Below are 13,514 nucleotides of genomic sequence, written 5' to 3'. Positions count from 1 at the left end.
TCTTACTGCAGCTCCCTTAGAGACCCTCAGCCTCCCAAATGCTCCTTAACCAGGGCTTAGATCTGAATCGATTTTCCACCTCCCTAACGGAGTTTTAGTATTACTCGGAAGAAAAACCTTGAGACTTGAAGCGGAGGAGAGGCCTAAAACTAGAGCGCAGGCATTGGCATGCCGGGTTTTGCCGGAGAGGGGAACTGCCCCTCGAGAGCAAAGCACCCAAGAACCCCTGTTGACAAACACTGGTTTCGTTGCCGGGTGGCCTTTGCTCCCGCAGGCCCTGACTGTTGCTAACATCAAAGAGCTGTTTATGGAACCACCTCCCCACGGACAGGCCTCCAAGTGTCTCTCTCCAACCTGGGCTCATGGGGCCCTCCCTCCAGGGTTCTCACCACAAGCCTAGGAAGCTTGAGCTGGGGAATGCTAACTCCCGGATTCAGCTTTTCACTGCCTTGGCCCTGGGGAAGGCGGTGCCGGCTACTGCAACTAACTCCGAGTAGGCAAAGAACCGGTTAACCTGGTAGCGGACTCTGGACGTAACTGCTGCTCCGCTGGCAACGTCACTGCCAATCCGGTTTTTCATTGGTGAATGTATCCAGCGCTCACCAATCCAGAGCCTACTTTCCAGGACCCACCAATCCCGAAGCAGTAAAGCGAAGCGCAGCTGCGGGCGGACTGGATGGAGTAGACGGAGGGACCCTAAAAGTTAGGGGCGGGGATCCTAGCCTTGAACCTGCTTACCCGCTGAGGCTGGGGAAACCGCGTACTGCAGAATTCTGGCCCCCGGAGGGTTTGAGCTGGGAAGATAGCGCGGGCGTGGGCCTTATCTGCACACCCACAGGAGACACTGGTTCTAGGGCCTCTACATCACTCATTTTCCCTAGTTCCCCCTATCTTGTGGGTAAGTCCTGGCCTCTGAACGAAGACCTCACTCTTCTACCAGCAAGTACACGCGTGCCCTGCCTTAGATGCTCACAAATCAGTAAGTGCCCAGAAATGGGGTACGGGACCAGTGTGGGTTTCTACAGTTGTAAAACAGAGTGCCTCCGGTTATGCCTGGTATCTTGACCTTTCCCTAGGCCTTACAATGGGCCGGACTGTGATCGTGCTTGGCGGGGGTATCAGTGGACTGGTCGCAAGTTATCATCTGATCCGAGGCCCCTGTCCCCCTAAGGTGAGTTCCCACTAGAACCAAAGAAAGACTAATTTAAAACTCTTAACATTTCCCATAAAAACTGAATAGATTCCGTTCCATGGAATGTGAAGTTTCCCCTATCCCTAGACCCTTTCCCCTGAACCCACAGTGTCTCACTTTTGGCACCAGGTGATCTTAGTGGAGGGCAGCAAGCGTTTGGGAGGTTGGATCCGCTCAGTCCGAGGATCAGATGGTGCTATCTTTGAACTTGGACCTCGAGGAATTAGGCCAGCTGGAGTGCTGGGAGCCCGGACCCTGCTCCTGGTGAGCGTCTTGTGGAATGTGTAGGACAGACAGGTGATTGGGGGAGGGGAGGAGCTTTCCAAAGGGAGAGAGAGTGGCAGAGGGGAAAGACATTTGTTGGGTCAGTTTTTCCTTAGTGTCTCCTCTTCCTGAGGGCTTGTGGAGAACAGGTTTCTGAGCTTGGCTTGGAGTCAGAAGTCTTGCCTGTCCCGGGGAATCACCCAGCTGCCCAGAACAGGTTCCTGTATGTAGGGGGTGCCTTGCACCCCCTACCCTCTGGTCTCAGGTAATGCTCACCTCCTAACTGTACACTTACCTCTTCCCTCTGCTCCCTGTCAGCCCTTCCAGCCACAGGGGTTAAATGAATGAAAATAATACCCAGGAGCTGGGAAGGTGACTCGGGGAGCTTTCTTTTCACCATGCCTTCCTCCATGCAGGGGGCTACTCCGCCCTTCACCCCCCTTCTCCAAACCTCTGTTTTGGGCTGGGCTGAGGGATTTGATGAAGCCCAGGGGCAAAGAGCCTGATGAGACTGTGCACAGTTTTGCCCAGCGCCGCCTTGGACCTGAGGTGACATTGCTCAGACAGAGGTGGTCTCAACCCTCTCCCCTCCTAAACCAGCTGCTGTATCTAGGGATGTCCTCTTCCCATTACTCGGTGTTGGGAATAAACGCTTTCCTTTCCTTCCCACCCTTTGGTTATAGTGGGAACACCCCCCAACACAAACTCTCTCCCTCATTCCCTCCCAAGCAGGGGCAATGGAGATCAGTCAGGGTGGCTTATTCCCTGACCCCTCAAACCCAGTCTTACCCTTAAGGTGGCATCTTTAGCCATCGACAGTCTTTGCCGAGGAGTGTTTGCAGGCAACAGCCGTGAGCTCAGTGTCCGGTCCTGCTTTCCCAGTCTCTTCCAAGCTGAGCAAACCCATCGGTCCATATTACTGGGGCTGCTGCTGGGGGCAGGTGAGGGGAGGGGCATTGGCTCAAAGGGTGAATTATAAAGCCTGAAAACGTGAGGTGCTTTGTACACGGGGTACTATTTTGATTATACATATTTGTCTCCTTTTAGGACGGAGTGCACAGCCAGACTCCTCATTAATTCGTCAGGCCCGGGCTGAGCGGTGGAGCCAGTGGTCACTCCGTGGAGGGCTGGAGATGTTGCCCCAGGCCCTTCACGACCACCTAACCAGTAAAGGAGTCACCATCTTCAGAGGCCAGCCAGTCTGTGGGCTCAGCCTCCAGCCAGAAGGGCGCTGGAAGGTAGGAGAACCCTCTGGAGTATAGTCAACCTGTATCAGTGTTATTAGATTTGTTGTTGCTGGTGTTGTTATATTTAATATTGCAAAAATACATTTAGCAAAAAAGTATCATATGAAAATGTGCATGACCCGATTTTATACCATAGTCAAATAGGACCTCTGGGGAAGGGATGTGGACATCTCTGCTGAATATCCATCTCTTTAAACTTGGTCCAAGACTTAAAAACACGTTTGCTCATGTGACTTCCATCCTGACATTCTGTGGCCCACTAGTTATCATCTCCCAGTCACAAGATTCATAAAGGCGTCAAAACCCTGCAGTATTCCATGGACAGACCTGCCACCTTTTAATGTCAGTGATAACTTCTTGTCCACAAATTTCTTCTGCTATGGAGCAAGGGGGTGGGGGATGAAGAAATAACTTAGCAATTAAGAGTACATGCTGCCTTTGCAGAAGACCTGGGCTCCGGTCCCAGAACCCACATCAGGTGGCTCACCACTGCCTGGAATTACTGCTCAGGGGCTCAGACGACCTCTGCTGGACTCCACAGACTCCTGCACTCGTGTGCACACACACACACACCCTGTGTCACTATCTTTTTTTGTTGTTGTTGTTTTTTGAGACAGGGTTTCCCTGTGGCTTTGGAGCTGGTCCTGGAACTAGCTCTGTAGACCAGGCTGGTCTCGAACTCACAGAGATCCGCCTGCCTCTGCCTCCCGAGTGCTGGGATTAAAGGCGTGCGCCACCACCACCCGGCCTGTGTCACTATCTTTGAGTGGTTTAATTGGGTCAGGGCTGACAGCATTGGACTTACTGTTTTCTTGCCTCAGAGCTCTTTGGATATTGGCTACCTCAGGTTCCTAAGCTTTATGTGTGAACCTTCCTCAAACAGCCCTTATAGATGTGAATAGAAGTAATTCTTTGGAGTGTCTGGGACAGGGAGAGAGGACAGCCTGCCTTGAGCAGCCACACTGACCTCTTTCTGTCCACCTTCTGGATTATGCAGAGGACTTTTGTTGTTCAGATGATATTGTCATTCCCAGTCTTCATCCTGGGTCAACACCCAGACTTTCTTGTCTCTTGGGTACCTGGGAAGCTAAGAGTGAGGCAGCAAATCTCACTTACCTCTGAAGTCCTCCTAACACCGTTCTCTCTCAAATGTTATCACTCAGGTGTCTCTAGGGGACAGCAGTCTGCAGGCTGACCACATTATCAGTGCTATTCCAGCTGCAGGTAATGGGACAGTCCCTCCCTTCCCTAGCCACCAGGAGGCGATAGTGTGCCTTCCTATGCCAGCAGGGCCACTCTGGGTTCCTGAGCGGGTCATCCATGAGGGATTCCTATAAGACAAAGCTAGCCTACTATGAATGTCTCTGCCTGATCCCCAGAGCTCAGCAAGCTGCTCCCTGCCGAGGCTGCACCTCTAGCTCATGTCCTGAGTACCATCACTGCTGTATCTGTCGCTGTGGTGAATCTGCAGTACCAAGGAGCTCATCTGCCTGTTCAGGTAGGAGGAGGAGGAGGAGGAGGAGGAGGAGGAGGAGGAGGGAGGACACAGGCTCAGCGAGAGCACTTCCCTCCTGATCTACAGACATTTTTCCCCAGGGATTTGGACATTTGGTGCCATCATCAGAAGACCCAACTGTCCTGGGAGTCGTATATGACTCAGTTGCTTTTCCTGAGCAGGATGGGAACCCCCCAGGCCTCAGAGTAACAGTGAGAGAAGGAAACTTTGCTTATAGTGGGGTTTCCAAGGACTCTTCTGTGCCTTAGTGAAGGCCAGGGCAGGATGGCCGATGCTGTGTTTCCTCACAGGTGATGCTGGGAGGCTACTGGCTACAGAAGCTGGAAGCTAATGGTCATGAATTGTCTCCAGAGCTGCTCCAACAGCAAGCACAGGAAGCAGTTGCTACACAGTTAGGACTGAAGGAGCCACCAAGTCACTGCTTGGTCCATCTACACAAGGTGAGTTGAGATTCTTATTAGTTCCCCATTGAAAATAAGGGCTAACATGTTTATCAGTATGTCAGCCAAACGAGGCCTTGGAAATCAGTAATAAACTTGCCCTTACATGTTGTCTCTCTTTAGAACTGTATCCCTCAGTACACACTAGGACACTGGCAAAAACTAGGTAAGCTGGGAAAGCAGCTGGGCTGAGGAAGTCAGAGCCCAGCTATAACATTCCTCTCATCCTTCCTTTCAGAGTCGGCTATGCGCTTCCTGACTGCTCAAAGGTTGCCCCTGACTTTGGCTGGAGCTTCCTATGAGGGGGTCGCGGTCAATGACTGTATAGAGAGTGGACGTCAGGCAGCAGTTGCTGTCCTGGGCACAGAATCTAACAGCTGATTCCCCTTCTCCCACTCACGAAAATAAAAGTTGCTGGAACTTGGTTTGGTCTTGCTATTCTGTCAACCTACAGGCTTGTTGGGATTAGGGGTGGTGGGAGAGGATAAAATGTCCTGGAATGCAAAAGGCACAAGCAAAGATGAGACAAAGTCCTTTATTAGAAAAGATATCAAAATCCTAGCCCCCTGGGCCAAGACCAGAGGAGCTACTCCAGCACAGGCAGGAAATGCCCTGGAAGGGGCTTCCTCCACCAGACAGCTTCTTGGGAACCATAAATAGAATAAATATTCACAGAGGTCCCAGGAGAAGCCAGGTCACTCTTGGAAAAGAGTGACGTCCATGGACGAGGAAGGGGCTTGGGGTCCAGCCCTGCTCCTACCCCGGGGGCAGGGGACTCCCAGGATTCGTCACATAAAATGACAAGGATTCACAGTCATAAGTCCTGATAGGTGGCCCCCAGAAAGAGGAACCTCCAGGTCTAGAGGAGCCCAGCTCCAGTCTAGCAGTGAGGAGAGGTCCCTGCCCCCAGCCTAGCACTAGAGTTTAATCCCCTCACATCCCTCCGAAAGCAGTGTGGAGCAGAGGGTGTGGGGAGCACAATCCCTCTGTTTCAGTTTCATGATTAAAGTGGGCAAAGAAGAGTCAGTGTGAACCGTGGGGAGCCGTGTGGTTGGCAGTAGGCAAAGGGCCAGGCCTAACTGGGGGCCGGCGTTGCAGCATCTCTTGTCGGAAGGCCTGGGAGGAGCCCGGTGGGTATCGGGGACCAGAGGACCGAGGACCCCGAGGGTCAGTCCCAATGTCTGCAGTGATGTTGGTATAGAGAGGACCCAGCTCTCTAGCCAGCAACTGGTATGTCAGAGAGTTCATTCCATCTTGTGTCCAAGAATTCTGGGTGCGGACCAGGAGGTCAAATCTGAAGGTTAAAGGTTTAAGACTAAGATCTAAAAGGAATAGCCTGGAGTTTGGGGACACCAATAACAACCCCCTTCCTACCTGTGGGGATTTTCCTCGTTGCCTTTGTCCCCTCTGTGCTTCACCATCTTATAGTGTCCCACAGAGGTGGGTGGTCGAGAGATCTTCATCCCAGCCAGACGTACCCTATGAGAAAAGGGAGGGAGCCTTGGAGGAGCCAGAGTGGAAAAAAAGCCGCTGGCAAGTGAATGAAGAAAGTAAAGACAATCAAGGAAGTGATGACATAGGCCTGCACACAAAGAATAATTACTATCTGTCTGGCAAGAAAAATAAATAAATAAAAACTGCCAGGTACAAGAAGGCAGGAGAAAATCAAATAGAAAGAAGGTAAAGTTGGCTGTACCCAAGTCAGCAGGGCCTAATGCCAGATGCCCAGGGGCCTAAAAGAACTGGCGGAGAGAGATAGGTAACTCTTAGACTTCCTTTCTAAACGGCTCCTGGGAGTTGCCCTTGGAGTCTTGGGAGGACAGAGAAAAGGAGCCATTTTGTCTAGAGCATAGAAATGGCAGACCCTGAGTCATCCACCTCTGCCTTTGGGCTTTAAAGTGAGGCTTACGTATGCTAGACACACGTGACCACCAAACTGTACCCCTAACCCAGCAAGTCTTATTTAGAAGTAGTGTCTCAACTACCCAGCTCCTTTCCAGCTGCTGCCTTGTGCGAAAGAGAAGCGCAGAAGCAGGCAGATGCTCAGGACCTTAAACAAGCCCAAATTCTGAAACATAAAAGCAAGGGGTGGAGGTAGTTTGACAAAGAACTGAAAAAAAAAAATACATCTAGAATTTTCAGGGTAAGATTTACACACACAGATGAGAATTCCCATAAAGATGTTGTTACAGGGGACAAAAGAGGAAGGGAAGCAATGAACCTGGCATACCAAGGTCAAATACACTGCTCACGAAACTGGCTCCGGGGAGGCTAAAGGTAAGAATGTTTCACAGGCTAGGACATGAGTGGGCATCATGCCAGGTAGGAGCCCCTCCCCCTTTTTCCCAAAAAAGGAAAGAAAGAAAGAAAGAAAGAAAGAGAAAGAAAGAAAGAAAGAAAGAAAGAAAGAAAGAAAGAAAGGAAAGAAAAAAGTGATCCTGGGCTATATGGAGCAGAATCTCTCTCCTCCGTTCTCAAGGAAGCAGTCTCTACATAAGCCTATCAAAATGAAGAGCTAGCCTGTCTTTAGGCCCCTTCTTGAGAGCTAGAATTCCATGTTTCCAGTTGATCTTACCCCTTTTCCAAAGAATATAACCAACCAGATCTATCTAGAAAAGTGAAATTTGACAGAACGGACAGCAGTGGGCAAAGCCTGACCTGAGTAGAGGAAGGTCAAAGGAAAGAATTGGCTCAGTGCAGAACCAGGAAGCTAAAGATCTGTGTTGAAAGACTGGCCAGGGTTTGGGAAAGAGGTGTCGTCAGAAGTCTGACCTGGTAGCAATGTCATCATCCTCACCACCCCAGCCCCAATATTCATTGGGGAAGCCGTTCATCTTCAGGTACTGGTCAGGAGTGAGCGCCGAAACCCCACCAAAGTACTGGGGGTACGGGAGGCTAAAGAGAAAAAGATCCTTGTATTTCACAAATTTGGAGCATCAACCCTACCCACAATCCCCTGAGCTCTCCACCTGCTACAAGGTTGCTTTCCCGGCTTTCTAGTGCTCTTCCATGCCCTCTACCTGTATCCAAACTTGTTCATGGCAACAGCAACATGGCGGGGTCCACGGGGGTCGCACACATACAGGTTATGATCATTTTCTGGAAGGAGGTCCACGTCATGTAAGAACAAGCAGTCCCATTCCTCATCGCGCAGGGCTTCCCGCACCCCAACATTCAGTAGTTTTGCCCTGTTAAACGTTCCATTTCCAGCCTAGAAGATAACGAAGGGGACCGGGTTCAGCATGGTGAAAGCACTCTGTGCAAGAGTGCTGAAGTGGAAAGAGGAAGGATCTAAGCGGAATATGGGGCCAAGAGAAGGAAGAACAAAACAGACAGCTGAGCGTGGCAGTACCTGAGTGTAATCCCAGCACTCAGAAGACAGACAGGAAGATTTTAGGTAGACTATAAGCAAAACAAGGGCTGGAGATGTGGCTCAGTTGGTAGAGTGTTACCTAGCATTCATTACGCTCTGAGTACCATCCTCAGCACCATATAAAACAAAGCATGGTATCGTGTGCCTGTAACCCCAATGTGGAAGGTAGATGTAGGAGGATCAGAAAAGGTCACCCTGAGCTACATAATAAATTCTTAGGCCAGCCTTGGCTACATGAGACCCTATCTTAAAAAACAAAACAAAGAGGTGCTGGAGAGGTTTAGAGGTTAAGAGCACTTGGCTGTTCTTCCAGAGGTCCTGAGTTCAATTCCCAGCAACCATATGGGGGCTTACAACCATCTATAATGAGATATGATTCCCTCTTCTAGCTTGTAGGGATATATGCAGGCAGAATGCTGTATACATAACAAATAAACAAATCTTTACAAAACAAAACAAAGGAAAAATCATAGAAAAAATATAGGAGAGCAGGAAACCCTAACATAATAGGGAGACAGACCCGACAGAAAAAGAATGGCACTAACAAAGTTGAGAGAGGAAGGCTCCAATTATCTATTGTCTAATCCTTTTACAGTTATCCCACAGACCCATTAGATGAGAGAAGAGGCATTTATTTGAGCTTCCTTAACATCAAAGAAAGAGGAAGGAGCCAGGTGTTGGTGGCACACGTCTTTAATCCCAGCACCTGGGAGGCAGAAGCAGGTGGATTTCTGTGAGTTCAAGGCCAGCCTGGTCTACAGAGTGAGTTCCTCCAGGACAGCCAAAACTACAACACAGAGAAACCCTGTCTCAAAAAACAAAACAAACAAAAACTAAATGAAACAAACGAATAACAAGAGTAAGGTGGAAAGTGGGGACACGTGGTGGATGTGGGGATACATGGTGGATGTGGGGATACCTGGTGGATGACATAGATGCCATAGGCAAGCTGTTGGCGCTGTAGGAAGGGGTGCAGGTGGTAGAGCAGCAGACGCAGATGGTGCTCCCTGGCACGATGGGGCACAATTATGGCCGTTCGGGAGCGTGGCTCACATTCTGCAGGACGGTACCGGCCTCCTGGTTCCACCCGGGGGTTCCGCTCCACAATCTCTGCTAGTGATGGCACTGGGCTGAAGGATACTGACACAGGACCCACTGTTGGTAGGGAAAGGCAAGTTCAGAAATTGGAGACACGAGGAGAAAATGGGCATCAGAATCTGAGAATACCTCTGGCCAAATAGCCTGATTCAGGGCTCACTTCCCCCAAGGACTCACTCAAAAATCTAACACACCTTGGATTTCCCTTCATTAAGACAGCTCCGCAAAGCCTAAAGCTGCAGGCAGGCTCCTTACCTTGGACTACTTACTTTCTTATTTTAGGGTTTATATAACTTTCTCTTGTCCCACACACTGAAGCTACAGGAGAAGAGCAAAAGGACTTCTACCTAATAAAGCCAAGACTCATCTACAAGAGAAGTCATTCCCACCCAGGGGCATAAAGAGCCCATAAAATGGGCAGGCAGTGGAAAGCTTGGGACCCAAGAGCTTAATCTAACCTCTGAATTCACAGGCCACTCCATCTCAACATGAGCCCAGCTTAGAATACATTAACCTAAGTCTCTATACATGCCTGTCCAAGGCTCCCTGCCCCTCACCTTGTTCTCTTTTTCACCTTCTTCCCTTGGTACTCACCTAAGAAAGGAGATCTTTCTGGACAGTAAGGCAGAGCTTGAGCTGGAGGAGCCCCCGCCGCGACAGGGGCTCCAGGCAGGTGACTGAGGTTACTATAGACATCGCGGGGATGAGAATAATCAAACGTTGGGCCCTGATCTCGACCAAATAGGGCACTAAGGCTTCGGAAGCCACCAAGTGACAGATACATCATAACCGCCAGCTGGGAGCCCACAAGCAGGGCCAGTGTGCATGGCCTCTCCAGTAGCCTCCGCAACATCCTGACTTGAGGGCTAGGGAAAGAGTCAAGAGATTTCTGGAAGCAAGCAGGAAGGCAGAGAGCAAGGCAGCGGAAACATCAGCGGGTAGAGATGAAAGCGGTGCCGGGAGGAGGAAGAAAAAATGGGCAGAGAACAAAGTCACAAAAAGAACACTGCTGTAATCAAACAAGGAAGGAAAAAAAAAAAAAAAACAGCCCAGAAGGTAGCCACTCATTACCGGTCCTTAATACAAGTCACTAAAACTCAAGTTTCATTTTCATCCACAGCACCCACTTTCGGTCTCCACCCTCAAGAAAGCTTACATCATTCAAGTCCCAAGTCCACTTCAGAAGTCTTTAAAACCCAATCTTACAAAAGAAGAGAGAGACGCACCTGTGTTCAAGCTGTCTTCTTCCGGATCGTGGGGGCTCCAGGAGGTCCCCGGGGAGCAGAGAGGGGATGCATTATCTAAAATTGGAACTGCCACAGAAGACAGAAAAGGGCATTCCAACAGCCAGCGTGGGACCAGCGGGGACAGACGTGATCAAGGAGAACCAGTGACCTGTACAGCAGAGTTCACAATCAGGAAGAAACAACTTTCCCATCATGGGGAGTGCGGGAAAGTCATTGGAAAAAGAAAAGACGCCAGGTCAAGTCTCAGGCTCCCTGCGGCAGAGGGGCAAGTGTCAGATCTGTACCTAACTCTGTACTCCAACAAATTGGTTTGGGGGGTGGGGGACAGGAAAATGAATGGAGGTACAAAAAAAAAAAACAAAAAACTATTCAAGAGGCAAGAGAGTCGTGACAGGACCTTGGCGTGGCCTAGAAAACATTGGAAACAGGTTCTTTCAGTTCTTCACGTACCAGGGAGCGCCTCCGCAGGTGCAGGGTGCTTGACCACCTGGGAGCTGCAAGCGTCCTTGTCCACCTCGCTCCAACCCTAGTGGGGGTGGGGAGGCGAGCTCTAGGTGAGGTGAGAAGTAGGGAGCGAGGGCCAGGGCAGACTCGGCCCAGGACACCTGGGCCGGCTCACCTGGAAGGGCGTGGTCAGCGCTTTGCGCGCGCGGGGGATGGGGCTTAGAACCCCATTCTTTTCGGGCACGCCCACCCCATCTCAGTCTCTTGTGTCTGTCCCTACCGTGCAACGTGAAGGCACCGGCCCGCGTCCACATTTCCACGAGAGACCCTGTCTGTGCTCAATCTGGTTTTGCAGCCTTTACTCAGAACTTCTCCTCCCCGCCCCCCGACCTCCCGATCCTTTCTCCGGGGACTCTGTCTCCGAGGTTCCAAGCCCACCATACCTGTCTGCTCCCCGTCGTCACCGCCGCTCGGACAGCCGGGCAGGTATTGCCGCCGCCATCTTGGAAGCGGGCGCAGGGGGCGGGGCCCGCGTCACGGGGCGGAGCCTCTAGCGGGCAGGCGCAGGGGCCCAGCAGCGCCCGGCCTGTTAGCCCGGGAGCTGGTGACCTGCACCGCTGAGAAACTCGCTGGTGTCTCGGAGGAGTCCCAGAACCCCGATCTTCCTCTCCACCTCACAGTCTCTTTACGGGGCTCCACTGCTCACGTCGGAGCACAGCAGCTCAAAGCCCTTGTTTCTCAGTAGGGCTGAGAACCAGTTTCTGGTGCATCGGACGACCTCATCCCCAGGGGGCGCTGAGCCCTTTCCCAAGTGTGTCAATGGCGCCCCCTGTAGCCTAGTGCTACTTAGTATCGAAGTTGTTACTCTGTGACAGGCATTTGTATCCCCATGGTTAGTTAACAGGGATGGAGAGCACGTGGACGGAAAAGCAGCGTCGGCCCTGATGTAAATACGCTTTCCTAAGTATTAGATTAAAATGAACGCTACGACGATGTGCAAGATATTTAATCCAGTGGCGTCTACCAGACCATAGTTTATTATTTCTTAAAAGTAAATGTTCATAAAAGGAAACAATAAAAAGCCAATTACTTACGGCGTTTGCCCTAAAAAGTACACTGTCTCTTCTGTGTGTGTGTGTGCGTGTGCGTGTGTGTATATATGTGTGTGTGGTGGGGAGCTACAAACAACATAGTGCAATGATCACGATGACTCAAAAGGACACCTCAGCAACCGGTGGTGTTGCACGCCTTTAATCTTAGCACTCGGGAGGCAGAGACAGGCCGATCTCTGTAGTTTGAGGCCAGCCTGGTCTCCAGAGTGAGTTCCTGGATAGACTCCATAGCTACAGAGAAACCCTGTCTCGAAAAACCAAAAGAGAGAAGAAAAAGAAAGTACACCTCATTATTCACATGCGCCAGTGCTGGCAAGCTTCTCAAAGTCATGTCTAGTGGGAAGCCTGAAGGACTTGTCTGCAGCATATCTTGCTTTAAACATTGTTTTCACGAAAGTTACCTTACAACTCAGTGTAGGTGAGTGACCTGCGCGCAACCTCTGTCTTGTCTAGTAAACACCTCTTGGAGAAAAACAAAGCCAAGTATTTGTCTCCATTTTCTCATTCAGTTTTATATTCATCTGTAAACATGAGCTCTGTAAAGTCAATTCCTTCATCATTTAAGCACTATAAACAAATGTTCCCTTTGTATATGACTATTAAAAAGACTAGGGGGCGGGGAGGTTTCAAGACTGGGTTTCTTTGTGTTACCCTGTCCGTCCAAGAACTCGATCTGGTCTCCAACTCAGACCCACTTGTCTCTGCCTCCCGGGATTAAAGGTTGTGCAACCACCACCTGGCTAGGCCCTCTTTTTAACTAGATCTTATCTTTGGTGGCCCTATCTTGATACTGCCTAAACAGTTTTAGCCAGAAGGAATCCTGCCAAGCCAGATAAGCAAGAGTTGTACCACCCACCGTCCCCACGCTTTCTGCTCACCCCCATCTGCCTTCAGCAAGAATCCTGTCAAGGCAGTTCACCAAGTACCCCTCTGTTCTTCATGTCATTTTGAGGCCGAATAAAGACTAACTTGACTCATTGTCAGATTTCCTAACCCTATTCTTCCTGCTTCCCTCATCTTTTTTCCTTTTGCGATCATTGTGAACAAAGTCTTTCCAACCAGCTGGACGGTGATGATACACACCTTTAGTTAGTCCCAGCACTTGGGAGGCAGAGGCAGGCAGATCTCTGTGAGTTCGAGGACAGGCACCAAAAGTTACAGAGAAACCCTGTCTCAAAAAAAAGAAAAAAAAAAGAAAAAGAAAAAAAAAGAAAGAAAGTATCTCTAACCATTTTAAGTGTCAAAATGTAACAAATCTGAATGCTGGGATTTGTGACTGGAGCTCAAGCAGGTTGTAAAATATTCTAAGCGTGGAAAAGTCAGATGACAGTGACAGGACAGGGAAAAGCACTTGCTGCCAACCCCGAAGACCTGAATTTGATGCCTGAAAACCACTGGTGGGGAGCCCTGACTCCCACAGGATATCCTCTGACTTCCACACATTATACTATGACATATGTGCCCACACACATACACACACAGTCAATCAATAAATGAGAAAAAAACAAAATCAAAAGACTGTAAACCCCCTTTAAAAAGTATGGAGCTGAGTCTGTATGTTGGGAAATATTATTTTAAGGT

General features: G+C 50.0%; 2 protein-coding genes across 7 annotated transcripts; one reads left to right on the top strand and one right to left on the bottom strand.

The window, feature by feature from the left end:
• The first annotated feature begins 659 nt into the window (after nucleotides 1–659).
• On the top strand, nucleotides 660–5,074 carry Ppox (protoporphyrinogen oxidase). 4 transcript variants are annotated; one of them, XM_005348802.2, is made up of 13 exons: nucleotides 660–979; nucleotides 1,077–1,171; nucleotides 1,322–1,456; nucleotides 1,606–1,721; nucleotides 1,873–2,005; nucleotides 2,253–2,397; nucleotides 2,504–2,694; nucleotides 3,867–3,927; nucleotides 4,083–4,201; nucleotides 4,300–4,410; nucleotides 4,510–4,659; nucleotides 4,783–4,825; nucleotides 4,898–5,074. In XM_005348802.2, the coding sequence occupies exons 2-13, from the start codon at nucleotides 1,085–1,087 to the stop codon at nucleotides 5,038–5,040; spliced, it is 1,434 nt and encodes a 477-aa protein (XP_005348859.1). In that variant the 5' UTR covers nucleotides 660–979; nucleotides 1,077–1,084; the 3' UTR covers nucleotides 5,041–5,074. The 4 variants fall into 4 exon arrangements, with proteins under 4 accessions (XP_005348859.1, XP_026635416.1, XP_026635417.1 ...); XM_026779615.1 differs by lacking the exon at nucleotides 660–979 and having other exon boundaries at nucleotides 1,093–1,171; nucleotides 1,590–1,721; XM_026779616.1 differs by lacking the exon at nucleotides 660–979 and having other exon boundaries at nucleotides 1,097–1,171; nucleotides 1,302–1,456; nucleotides 1,590–1,721.
• Nucleotides 5,075–5,178: 104 nt separating this feature from the next.
• B4galt3 (beta-1,4-galactosyltransferase 3) lies at nucleotides 5,179–11,482 on the bottom strand. 3 transcript variants are annotated; one of them, XM_026779942.1, is made up of 9 exons: nucleotides 11,265–11,482; nucleotides 10,828–10,903; nucleotides 10,357–10,525; nucleotides 9,725–9,996; nucleotides 8,952–9,187; nucleotides 7,680–7,870; nucleotides 7,432–7,554; nucleotides 6,034–6,138; nucleotides 5,179–5,953 (listed from the first exon to the last, which is right to left on the bottom strand). In XM_026779942.1, the coding sequence occupies exons 4-9, from the start codon at nucleotides 9,981–9,983 to the stop codon at nucleotides 5,683–5,685; spliced, it is 1,185 nt and encodes a 394-aa protein (XP_026635743.1). In that variant the 5' UTR covers nucleotides 9,984–9,996; nucleotides 10,357–10,525; nucleotides 10,828–10,903; nucleotides 11,265–11,482; the 3' UTR covers nucleotides 5,179–5,682. The 3 variants fall into 3 exon arrangements, with proteins under 3 accessions (XP_026635743.1, XP_013202380.1, XP_005348858.1); XM_013346926.2 differs by having other exon boundaries at nucleotides 9,725–10,019; nucleotides 11,265–11,479; XM_005348801.3 differs by lacking the exon at nucleotides 10,828–10,903 and having other exon boundaries at nucleotides 9,725–10,019; nucleotides 11,265–11,479.
• Between the last annotated feature and the right edge of the window lie 2,032 nt (nucleotides 11,483–13,514).

The sequence above is a fragment of the Microtus ochrogaster genome, chromosome 6, assembly GCF_000317375.1.
Source record: "Microtus ochrogaster isolate Prairie Vole_2 chromosome 6, MicOch1.0, whole genome shotgun sequence".
Lineage (NCBI taxonomy): Eukaryota > Metazoa > Chordata > Mammalia > Rodentia > Cricetidae > Microtus > Microtus ochrogaster.
Note: the sequence above shows the minus strand (reverse complement) of the source record. Positions and strands in the feature narration are given on the sequence as shown.